Genomic DNA, 16,575 nt, shown 5'->3' with positions numbered 1-16,575 from the left:
TGAAAAGGCACAATGGAGCATGGTGCTTCAGTTGCACTCAGATTAGGGGGTGGTTGCCCTGACCTTTTCGAAGAAGGATACAGTGGAGGGCGACTGACTCGTCTCCCATCGTGTTAACCCTTTGAATCAGTGCAGCAGGCAGGAAAAATGCGCTCTTTGAACGAGGATACCTTCGCGTAAGTCCGCATCCCTGCCAGTCAGCAATTTCCATTTCATAAGGAGATATCCAAACGCCGTCGTCTGTGGCTCCAAACGTTTTGATGGTCAAAATCAACGAAACCATATAACGCTTATGCGTATCATAATGAAGAGGTGGTTGTGCTACACAGCGTGCGCATGCGCTTTGCCGTTGGCACAACATATAATGCCGTTTACTTGATTCCGCTTGATATAAGAGAAAGCGGAGTAGTTATACAAAATTAAAATTGGCCTGTCTGGTTTTTGTGCATTCTGATAATTGAAATGCATTTTTTCTCCGTGGTTAGCGCCGGAACAAAACGCGATAGCACGTTTGGTCGCGCGCTTTCGCATCGTAGTTGCGATTGTGGTTATCAATTGAGGAGTTAGAACGACAAATATTCAATTTCAGATATTTACTGTACTTAATATACACTGGCAGGCCCGGCTTGAAGCTATTTCATATCTGCTTCTGATTAGATTTCTCTATTTTGAATCATTACATGTTCTCACTAATAATTATTCTCAAAAAGCTCGAAGACTGTTTTTTTTTACATCCAAAAATTGTTGAAAATAACTTTACTGCGAAAAAGAACGGTACAATAAAAGCATGCGTAATCTGTAGCTTCCACATTTCACGGCAGTCTACTTCCACCCCGCATTCTACATTTATTCCGATTCTTCTTTATCGCAGAATATAAGGGACTGATTCTTCAGAGTTTAAAGTAACGACACTCTAGTCTGCGGTACAAAGCGGGATTTTCCACATGACCTCATTGTTTGTGGAGCTGTAACGGAAAATCTCTGTCGCTTCTTGAAACGCCGTTTCCCTTTGACACACTCTCTCTCCCTCCACTCTGCGCTCTCGAGGTTCCTTTACAGAAGGACGTCCGGCGCAATTTTATCCCGTTAAACCCAGGGTTATTCCGAATACGCGTATGAAACAAAAAATACGTCTTTTCAGGGCCCTTTGTCTTACACTTATTTTAAATTATATGCGCGGCGTGTCAGTATATAAAGGCCCGGGCTGCGTTAAGCAAGCGTGTGTCTCAAAATTGCGCTGAACATGGGGCGCGTCAAGATGACTTTCTTGCTTTTGCTCGTGGTCTGCACGCGGGCAGCGCAGAATGGTGAAGAGCATCGAACAGTCAGGAGAAGCCTTTCGTCTTGGACAAATTGTTTAAATAGACATCGGTCCTTGCTGCTGAGCTATAATGGAAGGTGTGCTGCAACGCAGCTTGGATTCGCCTACGGCCGCATGATTCTCGCCAACTGCAAAAACTGCGACAAGTGAGTACAAGTTACTGCGGGTGTAAGAGATGCATGATTTACCTACCTCCTCCACCGTCATACCCTCCCGTGCCCCACTCACACACGCCTACAATTAATTACAATTCTACCAGAATGATTGATTGCTGGAAAAAGTATTTGGAGCAAACATATCAAATAATCTCAATGGATTCAAGGAAGCAGTTAGGTAGAACACAGTAGAAACGACGAGAAAATAAATTGAGGAGCGGTTTCCGTTTAATGTCTTTGAGGAAAAGCAAAATACCTGCAGTAGGAACCGCTTTGTTACAATACCACTTGAAATCAGTGTCGTACTTTGTGTAAAGGCTCATCCTGTTATTAAGGTTAGCAATAGTAGCAGGGATAGTTACACTTCAACGAATTTCCCAGATACAACACGTATGACCTATGAGGGGGAAGAGGTTTTTTTTTAAATCTATTGAAATCAAGTATTTATTAACGTTCTTCTAGACAACTCGTTGAAGTTAATGAATATTTCGGGTCGTGAATAAAGCGTTAAACGTGTATATAGTCTTCCCAGATTACAAGGAAGCTTCTGAGTAAGTAGATACATCAGCAGTCATGCAGACATTACGGAATCAGGGTTTAGATGTGCCTTATGAAAAATGCTCGAATATATCTGTAATGGCTCCGCACCGACCACAGTCCGTCATAAAGTCAGCAATAAAATTTTATTAAGGAGAGGTGTCAGGCGGAGCTATAAGGTCTCTCCAATGCTAATTACTGCTTGTTTACAAGAGGTATTCAGAGGCTTGGATTTTGGAAACAGCAGTAAATAAGGGTTAATGGAGAATATCAAATAATCTGCGATTCTCTGATGACATTGCCTCGCTACATCACTCAGCGGCTCAACTGCGAAGCATCGTATACGAATTAGAAGGCAGAACAGAAGGGTGGATCTAAAAATACTAAACAGAAAACTGAAATATTGTTCAACACTAAAGCAAGGGAACACTAGTGTACAGTTGGTAGCGAGGGGTGAAAGGGATAAGGGGATACGTGCAGGTGGTGACTACAGATCTGTATCATGAGAGGAAAAATTCTGGTTGCACCTAAGTCTGCCTACGTGCAGGAATGCAAAAGCATGGAAGTTTCTAGAACACCAGCATTACATTGTAGGCATTACATGGACACGACGTACATTGACATCTTCCTGGACTCTATACTTCGACGGAGTTAAGCACGCATCGCAGGAAAAGGTTACTGTAGGAATTAAAACATAAACTTAATAACTGTCGAGGAACAAATGTAATTACAAACTGGATAAAATATTATCGCTCATGTCGGCACCAATTTCTTCAGTGTGAAGGTCAATCGTAGAACTAGGTTGAAGTCTCCTCCGCGATGCTTCAGGGTAATGTTCTAGCAGCTCGAATTTTCCTCTCCTACGTAATGATATATCGCATAACAGAGACGCCGCGGTTTGCATGTTTGAAGATGACTACATTATTGGTAAAGAAATTAAGGGCCACAACGACGACATCCTTCTAAAGATTGCATTTATTTATATAACAGACTTCTGTCAAGACTGGCAGATCACCATTAATATAGAGAAAACAGTAGCTACATGAAAAATGTGACAAGGAAGAAGGTGCCCGAGAAATTCTCTTATTAAATTGATCAAAGAGAGTAAAAATAGGTAGATGAGTATAAACACCTCGGTTTTGTACTGTCTTCTGATCTAAAGCGGAGCGAGCAGGTATCTTACATAACGAATAAATCTCTTACAGCGCTTTCTCTCTCAGGCGATCTATCTAGTCTCTATCCCCTACTACTAAGTTACTGGCTCGATACATGAATACATTATCTGCTGGTTTCCATACACAAAACAACTAATATGAAAGCTAGAGGGTGTCCAGAGGAGGGCAGCTCGATTTATTTATGATAAGTATAGAAAAAACGACTCTCCAAGCGATCTCCTTAATCAAGCTTGTATTTATACTACCAGTAGTTGAGCCCGATTCTTACTGAAGTTTGTCTGCCTCCTTTAGACTGGAGCCCTTAAAATAAACGTAGACGAATACCTGTGTCCTTCATTAACAAGAAACACGCACAAAATATTCTGAACATTTAGGACTTTAGAATTCGTTGTGACACCTTTAGGTATTCTTATTTCCCGTATGCAGTCAGTAAAAAAACGCATTTACAAAAAATATAGTCAGCAGCCCGCCACTAAATGATTTTCTGTCCAGGCTAAGTATAGCTCGTCCTTCTTGATTCTTGTAAGGTATTTTCTTATAGAATTTTCATTCGTGGAATTTTTATTGTTTGAGTATTTGCTAGAAACTGTTTTGTTTCGCAGTTCGCCTTGTGCAATTGTGCCATAATTGTACCTTTTTATTTCAAACATGAATGCTTCCTAGAATGTACTTTAGCCTTGGCACTCGAAATGTTGTTTTGCTGTGTAGAGGCAATGTCGTTTCCCAATATTTTAAGTCTCTATGCCTGCATTTATTCCTGTATTTTTTGGGCTTCAATTTCGCCCTTTCCTCTAACAGCCTCTGAGGAAGCTAACAGTATGATCTAAATAAAATAAACAAATATATATATGCACTGACACTTGATGTTTTCGTCAAAAGGCATTCTTGAAACTGTTGCCTCAATTTTTAATAAAAAACATAAACTTTAACCTCACGCAGTGCAGAAAGACGTTCTTGAATTATTTTTGCTGTGGGAACGAATTGTCGCTTAATATAATTTTAAACATTTATTCAAATTGTGAAAAATTCCTGACATGGTGAGCCCATAAAGCTCGTTGACAAATTTTAGCTTCCGAAACAAAGTGTATATTAGGCAAACTGAATTATCACATCACTGTATTCACTGCTGTGTATTAAGTCTGCTGGAGAAACCTTTTTTAAACGTCTTCACTTTAACTCAATCGGTCCAGGAATAGCTTCGTGCCAATGAGACTTTTTGTCAGTTTCAGTGAACTGCCACTTGTGCCAACAACCAGACACGATCGATCGCTATACTTAGTGTTGCGCCGTGATGGAGTGTTTTTCTGACACATAGTGCACTGGACAATTTAAAATGAAGGACTTCGCCTTACTCTACAAGTTTTCTGTGTGCATTGAGGAGCTCCGAGATTCCGTGTGATGTTTTATTGCGAATCGACTTTTTACGATGTGGCAGAGCCGCATGACGGATCACCATGCAGAACCGACTCACTAAACTAAGTTTCTGTTTACCGAATAGTGCGCTTTGCTGCCGGGCGTTTAGGATGAGTCCTGTCAAGCGTTTAGGAAGGGCGTCTTGGATGGAATGATTGACGGTTCTGGACGCGTGTATATGTCGCCAGTTGTTTTGATATGAGGGAGTGATCAAAGTTTATGAAGGCATGAGAACGTGTGTCAGTATCGTGGAATTGCATCAGTCTATTTAATGTGTTCGGATAATCAGAGAGATTTATTTGCGTGCAAGAACAAAAAAGCCAGCGCCGATGGCGTCGTGGTGTAATGCTGTGGCTAGCGTAGCTGATTTGTTCGTGCCGAGGCGCGTTCTAAACCCAATTGCGTTGTGTTGTGTTTTATGGCATAAAACAGCTAAGGTCATCATGCGTCAAGCTCGCGGTGAAACCCACTTGCGGCCTTAAAGATTTTATTTTATTTTTATGTTCGCTTAGGCTGGATTCAGCAAAGATAGGAGAAATCGCTGTGTATAGGTCTTACTGCTAGCGCAGTAAAAATTTGCTATCCAGTTAATATTTTCCAGAGCCTACAAGAATGCGCTTCCTTGGTTCACAGCCACCAGCAAACCCACTATTGGTAAAAGTAGTGAAAAACTCGACGATCTCGAAATGCCGCTGAATTTATAGGGCTCACCAAAAAAAGCAGTCTGAAATTGCTGAGATCGTTTGGGTCTGCCAAGGAAAAGACACATGCAAAAGGTGCCGAGGCAGAAGGATATGAAAGCAATAGCCAGGTACTGAACCATCTATTTGTCTCTTTGTCGTTGTGTCTTGTGAAAGAAAACGAAACACAATCAGCAGTAGTACACCAACAAGCCAAGTTCAGTCGCCTTAGAAGTCTAAAACCTTGTTGCGATTTCTCAGCCGAGCAATATCTCCGGTATATGCTCTCTTACTGAATACTTATTTGCCCATCATGCCCCGCCCCCCTCCCCGATGTGCACCGTTTCTTTATATTCAACTTGTCTTTATTGGCCTGCCACGTGAACCGGCTGGCACAGTTCCCTCGAAAGCACCTGTACGCAAAACATGTGAAAGTAAACATTAGCAATGCATGCAAAAGTCAATTCGTGGACATCTATGAGGCCATATAGTCAAAAGGTGAATAGAATATGGCGACGTCACCTCGTACCTGCTCTGTTCAGGACAGATAGAATCACGCGTATTTCAATACTTTACTAATTATTCGCCATTCCTTCTCATCAAAGCTGCGTGCGACAGTCTTCTGCTTCTTGTGGTGTAAATATATAAGCATCGTACAAGGAAGGAGTAGCTGCCTTTGTCCTGTAAATGCACGGGTGAGAACAGGATGATAGAGATTCAGCGTGCACATTGAACAAATTTAATACTTTTAACGTTGACAAGAACTACGCCAGTATAAATATTGAATAAGAAAACCAGTAGCGCATTATTTTTTTTATTTACTGCTAGCCGTAAGGAAAGCAAAGCAGCTATCAATCCGCTGCGCATAAAAACATGCTATAAACATTTGTTGGTGACTATCAATTGAGCTTTACATCTGGGCCCTCGGTGCGTTTCTGCTATTGTGAATCTTTTTACGAATTGGCCACTTTTATTATAACCACGAATTTCTAATCGCATCTTCACGTCAAATGCGCGAAAAAATGAGGTTGCCCTTTTCTAGGAAGAGTTTTCTAGGAGCATTTAGCCGCGAGGTGTGTTCTTAGATAATTCATAAGCAGTGGGTTGAAGCCATAAATTGAGTATAAAGCCGCTACACAAGTATCTTTGTGGAATGGAACAGAATAAAGAATTCATATCATTTCCTAGCCTCTTCCACGTCAAATGACAAAAAACCATACTTTTATTCATATCTTCGTGCTAAGTATTTAGGCCTGCAAGTATTCAGAGCGCCAAGCTCAAAAAGCGGCTAGCCTATATTTTCAAAGCAGTCATATGTGCTCGTCGGTGTTAGCAATTAATGTGGTTCGTATTTAGATTGGGCCTTCTGGTCCAGGAAAATAATTTAGAAAAAATGGCATTGGTGGCTGATTGAAGCGCCATCGAACTCTGCGAAGTATTGCAATACAACGGCATACGTTCTTTGCCATCTTGTCTCAATGGAGGAACCACAAATACCATGCATCATCATTTAGCGGCTTCTCTAGCTTTTAGGCCCTGAACTCGACAAGAGCGTTTCGGTGCCGGCGAAACTTAAAATCCGCCCTTGTGCTGCGCGTTGCCAGTGCATGATAAAGATCCACAGGGTCTATATGTTTCAGGAGCCCACCACTACAACACATCTTTCTTTCTGCAACATTTACTCCCACCTTCCTCCCTTTCTTCACGGTGCCTTTGCGGAGTCCATCGAGTAATGATACAGTTAAAACGCCATTTCCTTTACTAAAAAGTCGCTATGTCCTTGGTATCTAATCGTCCTTGCAACAAGGCTTCTTTCATATATTGTTACTGCAAAACTGGTTTGTGGGTTATGGTTTGGGGGGGGTCAACATCTCAAAGCGGCTCAGACTATGAAATACGCTGTAGTGAAGGGCTCCGTAAATATCAACCACCTGGGGTTCTTGAACGTGCACTGACAACGCACAGTACACCGGCCTCTAGAATTTCGCCTCCATCCAAATTCAACCACCGCGGCCGGGATCGAACTGGAGTCTTTCGGGTCAGCAGCCGAGTGCTATACAAACAGAGCAACTGCGGCGGCAGAATTACTGAAAGCTGTCAACAAGGTACGAGTTTTCCGGCGCATCAAAACGCTACCGAGTAAATTAGCTGGGTAGGCAAGGACCGGTCCTTTCAGTAGCTTGCGGCACCACCACTCCATGGCATCAATACAGAGATCACCAGTCAGGGAGTTAGACTAGTGTTTATGGTTGGATACCACATTTACCGTAAGAATCACAAGAGGTCACTTCTGCAGTAGCATACGCAATATACTGACGGAGCTTTTTACTGGCCTCAATTCATTTTTCGTTGCGGCCGGTCAAAACATGTCTGATTTTTCACTCTCTTGCGCCTTTTCGTGGCTCATCCTCAGGTGGCAGTTTAGGCTTTTTGGTAGCCCTTGATGTACAAAATGACGCAACAGCACACTTGGACAAGAAACGTTTCGTCTATGGTGTTAGGAGGTTTAAGGGCCCAGTCTCAGGCTCCGGAGAGGCCACCATTGGAATGTGAACATGGCCACGTTTAACGCTAGAACCTTATGTATAGAGGCTAGCCTAGCAGTGGTGTTCGAGGAACTACCGAGCATTAAATGGGGTGTCATAGGGCTTAGTAATGTTAGAAGAAAAGGTGAGACGTGTACAGTGCTAAAGGACGGGCACATATTGTGCTATCAGGGATTAGCGGATAGACAAGAACTAGGTGTGGGATTCCTCATTAATCAGGATATAGCTGGCAATTAGAGGAGTTCTGTAGTATTAACGAAAGGGTGGCAGCTATCACAATTGAGCTTAATAAGTGGTACAAGCTGAAGGTGGCGCAGGCCTTCGCGCCTACATCCAATCATGATTACTGTACTGTTGAAAGCTACTATAAAGACGTGGAATCGGCAGTGAGCAAAGCAAAATTACAGTACACTCTACTGATGGGCGAATTCTATGCGAAGGTGGGCAAGAAGCAGGCTGGTGACCAGGCTGTAGGCGACTATGGGATAGGTTCTAGCAATGGCAGGGGAGACCAATTAGCAGAGTTCGCAGATATAAATAATTTACGGATCATGAATACCTTCTTCCGGAAAAAAGAGAACAGGAAGTGGACCTGGAAGAGCCCCAATGGTGAAACTAAACATAAAATCGACTTCATACTATGCGTTAAACCTGGCATCGCTCATGATGTGGACGTCTTCGCAAAGGTGCGTTATAGCGACTATAGAATGGTAAGGTCTCGTATTGGCTTGAGTTAAAGAGGGAACAAAAGAAGCTAGTGAAGAGGAAGTCCCTTAACGAGCAAAAGGTAAGAGGAAAAATAGATGAATTCAGGATATCGCTCCAGAGATGACATTCAGCTCCAACTCAGGAATGCGATCTTAATGTTCATACAATGAACGATAATCTAGCAGCTATCATAACGGAGTGCGCAGTAGAAGTAGGCGGTAGGACACTTCGACAGAATACCGGCAAGCTATCTGAGGAGAAGAAAGATCTCATTAATAAACGTCAAAGCCTGAGTGCGTCTAACGCAACAGACAGAATCAAAATTAAAGAACATACGCAAGCTAGCCGACATAAGTGAGTTTAATATGGAGGGAATCGGACATGCTCTAACGAAAGGAGGTAGCTTAAACGCGGTGAAGAGGAGACTAGTCATAGGTAAAAACCAGATGCGTTAAGAGACAAGGAGGACAATGTCATCATCAATTTTGATGAAAAATGTTAACGTAACCTAATAGTTCTACACAAACCTATACAGTAGCCAATCTAATCAGAACGTTAATAGTAGACACAACAGCACACAGCAGTAGGTCATTCAGCCAGTAAAGAAACAAATGAACGCCGCAGGTACAACGCAAAAGGGAAAGGCAGCGGATCAGGTAACAGCAGATTTGTTGAAGAACGGAGAGGAGATCATACTAGAAAAACTGGCCACCCTGTATACGCAATGCTATATGAGCTCGCCCGCACCAAAAGCTTGGAAAAACGCAAATATAGATTTAATTCACAAGAAAGGAAACGCCAAGGACATGAAAAATTATAGAGCGACAAGTTTCCTGTTTGTTGCCTACAAGGTATTTTTTAAGATAATCGCTTATAGAGTCAGGGCAACCTTAGACATTAATCAACCAAATGATCAGGCAGGCTTTCGGAAAGGATAGTCAACAGCATATCTTATTCACACTATCAATCAGGCGCTGGAGCAATGCGCAGAATATAACTAGTCCCTATATATAGCATTCATTATATACGAGAAAGCATTTGACTGAGTGGAAACCTCAGCAGTCATACAGCAAAAGCGGAATCAGAGTGTAGAATAGCCTTATGTGAAAATACTGGAAGGCATATATGGGAACTGCACAGCTATCATAGTCCTCCTTATATCAGCAATAAATTCCAATAAAGAAGGGCGTGAGGCAAGGAGACACGATCTCGCCAATGCTATTCACCGCCTGTTTACAGGAGGTATTCCGAGGCCTGAATAAGGAAAAACTGCGGGTATGAGTTTATGGAGAATACCTAAATAATTTGCGATTCCCTGATGACATTGCCTTGCTGAGTCACTCAGGAGATGAACTACAAATTACGATCAATTAGTTAGACAAAGCAGAACGGTTGGTCTAAAAATTAACACGCAGAAAAACTAATGCTCAACAGTCAAGCAAGAGAACAGCAGTTCACAATTGGTAGCAGCTAAAAGTGGTAAAAGAATACATCTGCTCTGGACAGGTAGTGACAGCTGATCGGGATCATGAGATGGAAATAACTGGAAGGGAAAGAGAATGGGGTGGAGCGCATATGGCAGGTTCTCTCAGATCATGAATGGCAGTTTACCAATCTCCTTCAAGAGGGAAATGTACAACAGTTGTATCTAACCGGTACTCACCTACGGGGCAGAAACGTGGAGACTAACGAAAAGAGTTCAGCTTAAGTTAAGGACAACGCTGCGAGCCATGGAAAGAAAACTTTTAGGTGTAACATTAAGAGACCAGAAGCAGGCAGAGTGGGTGAGAAAAGAACGCGTGTTAATGACATCCTAGCCGAAATCAAGATTAAGAAATTGGCTTTCGCAGGGCATGTAATGCGAAGGCAAGGTAACCGCTGGTCCTTGAGGGTAACGGAGTTGATTCCAACAGAGGGCAAGCGTAGTAGGTGGCGGCGGAAGGTTAGGTGGGCGGATGTGATTAAGAAGTTTGCAGGAATAGGGTGTTCGCAACTGGCAAAAAACGACCGGGTTAATTGGAAAGACATGAGGCCTTTGCCCTGCAGTGGGTGTCGGTGAGGCTGATAATGATGATTATCGCCCCAAAGAGACTCAGGCTATGAAGGACGCCGTAGCGACGTGCTCCAGAAATTTCAAATATCTGGGGTTCTTTAATATCCACTGATATTGCACAGTACACGGGCCTCTGGAATTTCGCCCTCATCGAAATCGACCGCCGCGGCCCGGAACGAATCCGCATTTCTCGGGTCTGCATCCGAGCGCCATAACCACTGGGCCACCTCGGCAACTGGGGAGGAAAGAACACACACGAGCGCTAGGAACAATCCTCCTTCAGTAGGATTTCGGCTACTACAGCCAGGACATGGACAGGAAAGGCGGATTCAATAACCTCACTACCCGTTGAGTAAATCATGCGGCCGTTAGCTGGGGACAGAATTTTTTAATATACTTAAGCACTACTTTGCTATTCTCATCATGCCAAGCTTGGAGTGCTGAAAATAAAATGGAATCAGTGGCTTGTTGGCGCGTCGTTCGTGTTTCAAGTTTATCTGATCATCCTGAAATTAAAGGCTTATAAGGAACCGAATACTGTCCCTTGGTGGCAACAAGTAAGTAATGACTAGAGGAGAAAAGCCTATGCGTACGAAGTTTACTAAGTTAGTGGGAAGTGATCAGAAGGAACCAGAATCACAATCGAGAAATACTAAACAGTCGTCGACATATATAGTGGCTTAAATTACTTTTGAGCCAGCAAGGCGGCAGCGAAGGACTCTGAGAAGTTCGAGTGACTGTAAATAACTATGAGGGCGATACAATACCATATAGATATCTTCTTGAAAATGAAAAATGAAAATTTGTTTTTGGGGAAGGGAAACGGCTCAGTATCTGTCTCACATATCGGCGGAAGCCTGAACCGCGCTGTAAGCGAAGAGATAAAGGAGGAACTAAGAGGAGAAAGAAAGAAAGAGATGTTGTGGAGGTCTCCGGAATAATTTCGACTACCTCGGGATCCTTAGCTTGCATTGGCATCGCACAACACACAAGCGCCTTTTGCATTTCACCTCCATTGAAACGCGGCCGCCGCGGTCGGGTTCGAACCCGGATACTCCGGATCAATAGCCGAGCGCCGTAACCACTAAGCCACCGCCCCCATTTTCTGACGAAATGGCAGGTCTTCCCGGGGAATAAAAGTAGGCCTAACACAAAAGAAACGTTCTAAAAAAACGCAGTTAGTTCTACCCGATGCACTCTGGAAGGGTAACATTTCAAACTTGTCAATGAAATTCTTAACAGGATAAATCAAACTAGCTTGAAGCAAGGAATAAAATTAATCCTTAATCTTTATACTTCTTTTGCGATCTCTAAAGTAAGCAAGATGCAGTGTGCTGCTTTCGCCGCCTGGCACGACTAGGAAAAAGCTGGGGGGTGAAAGAATGCTAAGCGCCCGTAAGAATACATAGAAGAAATAGTTTTCATAGCAGTTGTCTCATTTCAATGGGCACCTGCGATGGTGCCCCTTCGTGAACCACAACATAGTTCATCTTAGAACTTATTCTGAAGGTATGAAGCGCTGCTTGAGAGGCGATGTATTTTTAAACAACGTATTACGTGCGCAGCGGTTATTTCTGGCTGGGGTACGGATTCCACTAGTAAGGAAAAGTTTCTAGAATATTTTTCTCGTTTCACACAGCACCCTTAGAAGTTTCTGTTCATTAACAAGTGGAAAATGTTTTCATCGTGTAAAGTATGAAAAAGCATGCTACGTCATATCGAACATCTATTTTTAAAACTTCAGGACAAATGTGTGATGTGAAGCCGGACATGCTGCCAAAATGCTCTGTATCCGCTGTGTGTTTACTGAAATCGCGCATACCTCTCGTGTACTCTTACATGTTGACGTGTCTGCTGCATTTGCTCATTATTACAGTCGTTTAAACTATACCGCATAGAGAGTATTTTCTGAAAAGTCAGTTCGCAAACATCATGGAAAGCGCAAAAAAGAGAACCACGCACTGTAGCAGACAGCCCCGCTGATGATAACCCCGGCCGCCTCCGGCGCTCGCCAGCGCCCCTATGTGTGTAATTGCGTTCCTTGTCATCTGCTACAGTGCGCAATTCATTTACCGTACTGTTCGAGGACTGTCCTCGTTGCAAATCTTGTCATCATTTGAACATCAGCATTTACATGTGAATATAGTCTGCGCGGTGGAAATGTCAGACTACACGAGAAGCTTGCGCGATTTGGTAAAACAATCAGCTTATCGAGCGCCTTCGCGGGCATGTCCCGCTTCACAACATATATTTTTTTCTGCCGTTTTAAAACGAATCCTTGTAATAAATGTAGAATACTACTCTTCTGTGCACTCGCCAAAGGTTAGCGAACAGCCACGACCATGGGTACTCTGTGAAACTAGCAAAATATTTCAGGAAGCTTTCCTTACATGTATTCCTACGGGCCGGACGACCACCCCGTACACCTGCAGGCAGTAACCCCCACGAGCAAGAAACCTGGTAGGTCAAAAAGACACCGCGTTCGAAAACGCTTCATAATTTCATAACCTACTCGAGGATAAATTTTGTTGTTCTTCACTAAGGGAAGATATGATAGGCGCACTGCGAAATGAGAAACCTGCTTTGAAAACGTTTGCTTCCCGGTATTTATTTGGCCGCTAAGCCTACTTTTCACCCCAAGTCAGATCTGCCTAATGCGAACCATCGCTTTGTTTCTAAACACGGTAATTGCCTATAGAAAGTGCTCTTGAGCGGTTAGCGATGAGTGCTTTATTTAATCTATGGCCGCGCTGGAGTTCCTTATTTATAATGGGCGGCCTATTTTCAACAGCTTTTCTTGAAGATAGAGAGGAATATAATTTTGCATCGTGTCACATTCCAAAGAAATCGCCTTGAAAAATACGTCCACATTAAGTGTTTTAACACTAAAGCAGAAAACAAAAGTGATCCTGCTCAACTTATGCTATGCTGCTTAACCTTTTTCTAGCTGCAGTCTGTTGGACGGTCTATTAGCTTCAAAAGTTAGCTTAGAATTGAACAGCTTCCGGTGAGGATCGAAAAGAGGCTGCTTGCATGGCCTTCGCATTGAACAGCCCATGGGCCATGAATGTGAATCCAACCGCCTTGTCTGCTTGTAAAACGCGAAGCTCGCTCTCCCTAAACAAAAGATAACCGCTGGTCCTTAAGGGTAACGGAGTGCATATCAAGAGAAGGCAAGTGTAGCAGGGGGCGGCAGTAGGTTAGGTGAGTGGACGAGATTACGAAGTTTGCGGGCATACGTTGGCGCAGTTGGCAAAAGAGGTGGTTCATTGCAGAGAAATTAGAGAGGCAATTAATCTGATGTGGCCTTAGACAGGCTGATGATGAATATGACGTCCTTTTCTAGCGTTTCGGCATAGTGGATAGCTATTGAGATCAGGTATAGACTCACGGAAGCCAATGATTATGGTGTAGTGTATCCTGGCTGGAAAACAAGGCAATAGTATAACACCTTGGAAAGTGCATCCGATTATCCACAAGAGAGAGAGAGATAAAACATTTATTATTTCATTGAAGTGTTCTACGAGTCAGGTAGGTGAACTCCTCAGTTCAGGACTCCGGTGGCTTGGGCGGATGCCTGGACCAGTCTGATGATGCGACACTGGTCCTCCAGACCATTGCTGGTCAGGGCTGCCTCCCACTGCTCGTATGATGTCTGTAATGTTTTTAGATGAGGTGGTTTTTGGGGACAATTCCAGGAAATGTGAAACAGCGTAGGCTTATCGCCGCACCATGGACAGAAGGGGCGGTATTTGGAAGGGTGAATGAAGCTGTACAAGTACAGGTTAGGGAAGGTATTCGTTTGTATTCGCCTCCAAAATGTGGCTTCTTCTGTGGTGAGTTCAATATGGGGAGGGGTATATATTCTACGATCTAATCTAAGCATCTCCAGCCGTTCCCCACAGTTTGATGGTAGAGGGGTGAGGTACGGGCAAGGATCCGCTCGGTTTGTTAGCTCACGAGCTAGATCGTTTGCCGCCTCGTTGCCTTCAAGACCTGAATGGCTCGGGATCGAAGTAATGTTATGGGGGCGTTGAAGCGTAGGTGAGAGGCCCGACGGTATGAGTAGAGCCGCTGTCATTTTTGGGACTCTCCCTGTAATGTAATATTGACAGGCTCGCTTCGAGTCAGTTATTATGTGAGCTGATTTGTCCGCCCGATCACAATGCCTTATGGCAAGGGCGATGGCGGAGGCTTCCGCAGCGGCAGGATCCTCAGCTCGGAGTGAAACACTCGTCAGTAGTTGAAAATTGTGGTCAAGGGCGACTGCAACAAAGATGCTCGGTTCAGTATACGCCGCCACGTCTACATAGACTGCTTTGTGATCTTACTCTAGACACCGGCGTAGATGAGTGACCCTAGCCTCCCGTCTGCCTTTGTGGATTATCCACAAGATCTGGCTTCTACAACACTGCATTATCACGTAGTAAAACCACCCTTTCATAAATAGAGCTTTGAAACAGGGATCCTGGTGGCATATTTGTGGTGCAACTTTTGATAACGCCGCAACGGATTTCATGAACTCGGCACCAAGAGTTCGAAGCACATCCAGGTCGTGCGTGTACTATTTCAATCGCCACTCTTTTGTCTTACAGGTACTTCCACTGCATAGGCAACTACTGGGCTATGAACGAGTGCAACAACTCTGATGAGACACGGCGCGCGGCCGAAGTCATAAGCGACTGCCGTGAATGGGGCGACAACAGCCGTGATGCGAGCCGCGACCAGGAGGCCAACCTCTACGGCCGCAACGGAGGCGACTGTAGCGTCCGCTTCCTGGCGCCAGAGAATTGTGCGTACAACCCGTCCACTAAGGTGTGCGCGGGGAATGATACGAACGCATCGAGCTATTATTAACCAAATCAACTTCACGCTATGATAACCTCAATAAAAGAGTTGTGTTTTCTTTTCTGACAAAGTGTTAGCACATTTTGGTACTGAGCGCAATTTTGCAGGTGAAGCTGATTTCGGCTATGTCGTCCCGTGCCGGTGCCGAATTCAAAGTACTTAAACATGGCTGATGCTCCCTGCTTTCAAGTGGAGTTAGAAACATCACAACACCTGAGAAACGCATTTCCACAGTAGTGCGTGGTGCGAAAGCATGTGCCAGCTCCTTGAGACTAGTGCAACAGGCTTTGATCGAGGCAACAAGGACTCTTTAAGGACCGAAGTAAAAAGCCACTTGGCAGTGACGACGTAATCATAAGTTGGTGAGAGTGAAAGAAGAAGACGAGAGCCGCACAGTAGGTTTCCCCAAGTCAAGGATGAGGCGAAGTTGATAGCCTTAACTTAAGCTGGCATTTATTGTGATTGCCTGACTACATTGCTTTTGTGTATCACCTGGGCTCCTTCTAGCTAGTCTCTTTCTCACGCTCTTCGTTACAATGAAACAATCGAGCGCTTTCCCTAGTCGTGTCACGTATTCATCCTAGTAGTAATGAAACACTCCGACGTGCTTCTGCGAGAATGTTATCAAAGCACGTTTTTTCCGGCTGAAGGCAGAGCGGCGTAAAAGCCAATGGGCTCTTCGAATGAGGGCGCACTTTACCGACATGGTTTTGTCTTTGCATTAAACGTCTTCTCACTTAAGGCTGAGAGTCCAGCATGTGTTCAAGATAATGATTGTAGATCAGAAGGGTTCTTGAATTACCTCAGAATAAGTTGCATTAGCCCTTTCGGTGCCTATAAATTCTTGTACGCTGTGATAAAAATCACACATCTAGACAGCAAGTAGGCTCCTTTGAGATTTATAATTTTCTATTAGCCAGAAGGCAGTAAACAACGCAGAACTCCACCATTTACAGCATTTTGCAAACTACTTCAAAGTGTAAAAATAAGACATGTAACTCATGCGACTCACACTGTTTCTAGAAACGCTGGAGTGAACGTACTGCGCTCGGACACTAACCGTCAGATCCACGCACTTACATCCTTTAGCATCACGTCAAAAAATGTAGCGCTTTAAGGATGGTAAGAACAAATACATT

At 43.8% G+C, this 16,575-nt stretch overlaps 1 protein-coding gene across 1 annotated transcript; it reads left to right on the top strand.

Annotated features, from left to right (window-relative positions):
- The first annotated feature begins 1,175 nt into the window (after positions 1-1,175).
- LOC144103799 (uncharacterized) lies at positions 1,176-15,492 on the top strand. Its single transcript, XM_077636501.1, has 2 exons — positions 1,176-1,467; positions 15,184-15,492. The coding sequence occupies exons 1-2, from the start codon at positions 1,244-1,246 to the stop codon at positions 15,443-15,445; spliced, it is 486 nt and encodes a 161-aa protein (XP_077492627.1). The 5' UTR covers positions 1,176-1,243; the 3' UTR covers positions 15,446-15,492.
- The last annotated feature ends 1,083 nt before the right edge of the window (positions 15,493-16,575 follow it).

The sequence above is a fragment of the Amblyomma americanum genome, chromosome 9 (genome assembly GCF_052857255.1).
Source record: "Amblyomma americanum isolate KBUSLIRL-KWMA chromosome 9, ASM5285725v1, whole genome shotgun sequence".
NCBI classification, from domain to species: domain Eukaryota; kingdom Metazoa; phylum Arthropoda; class Arachnida; order Ixodida; family Ixodidae; genus Amblyomma; species Amblyomma americanum.
The sequence above is the reverse complement of the archived record's forward strand: the minus strand, read 5'-3'. Positions and strand labels throughout refer to the sequence as shown.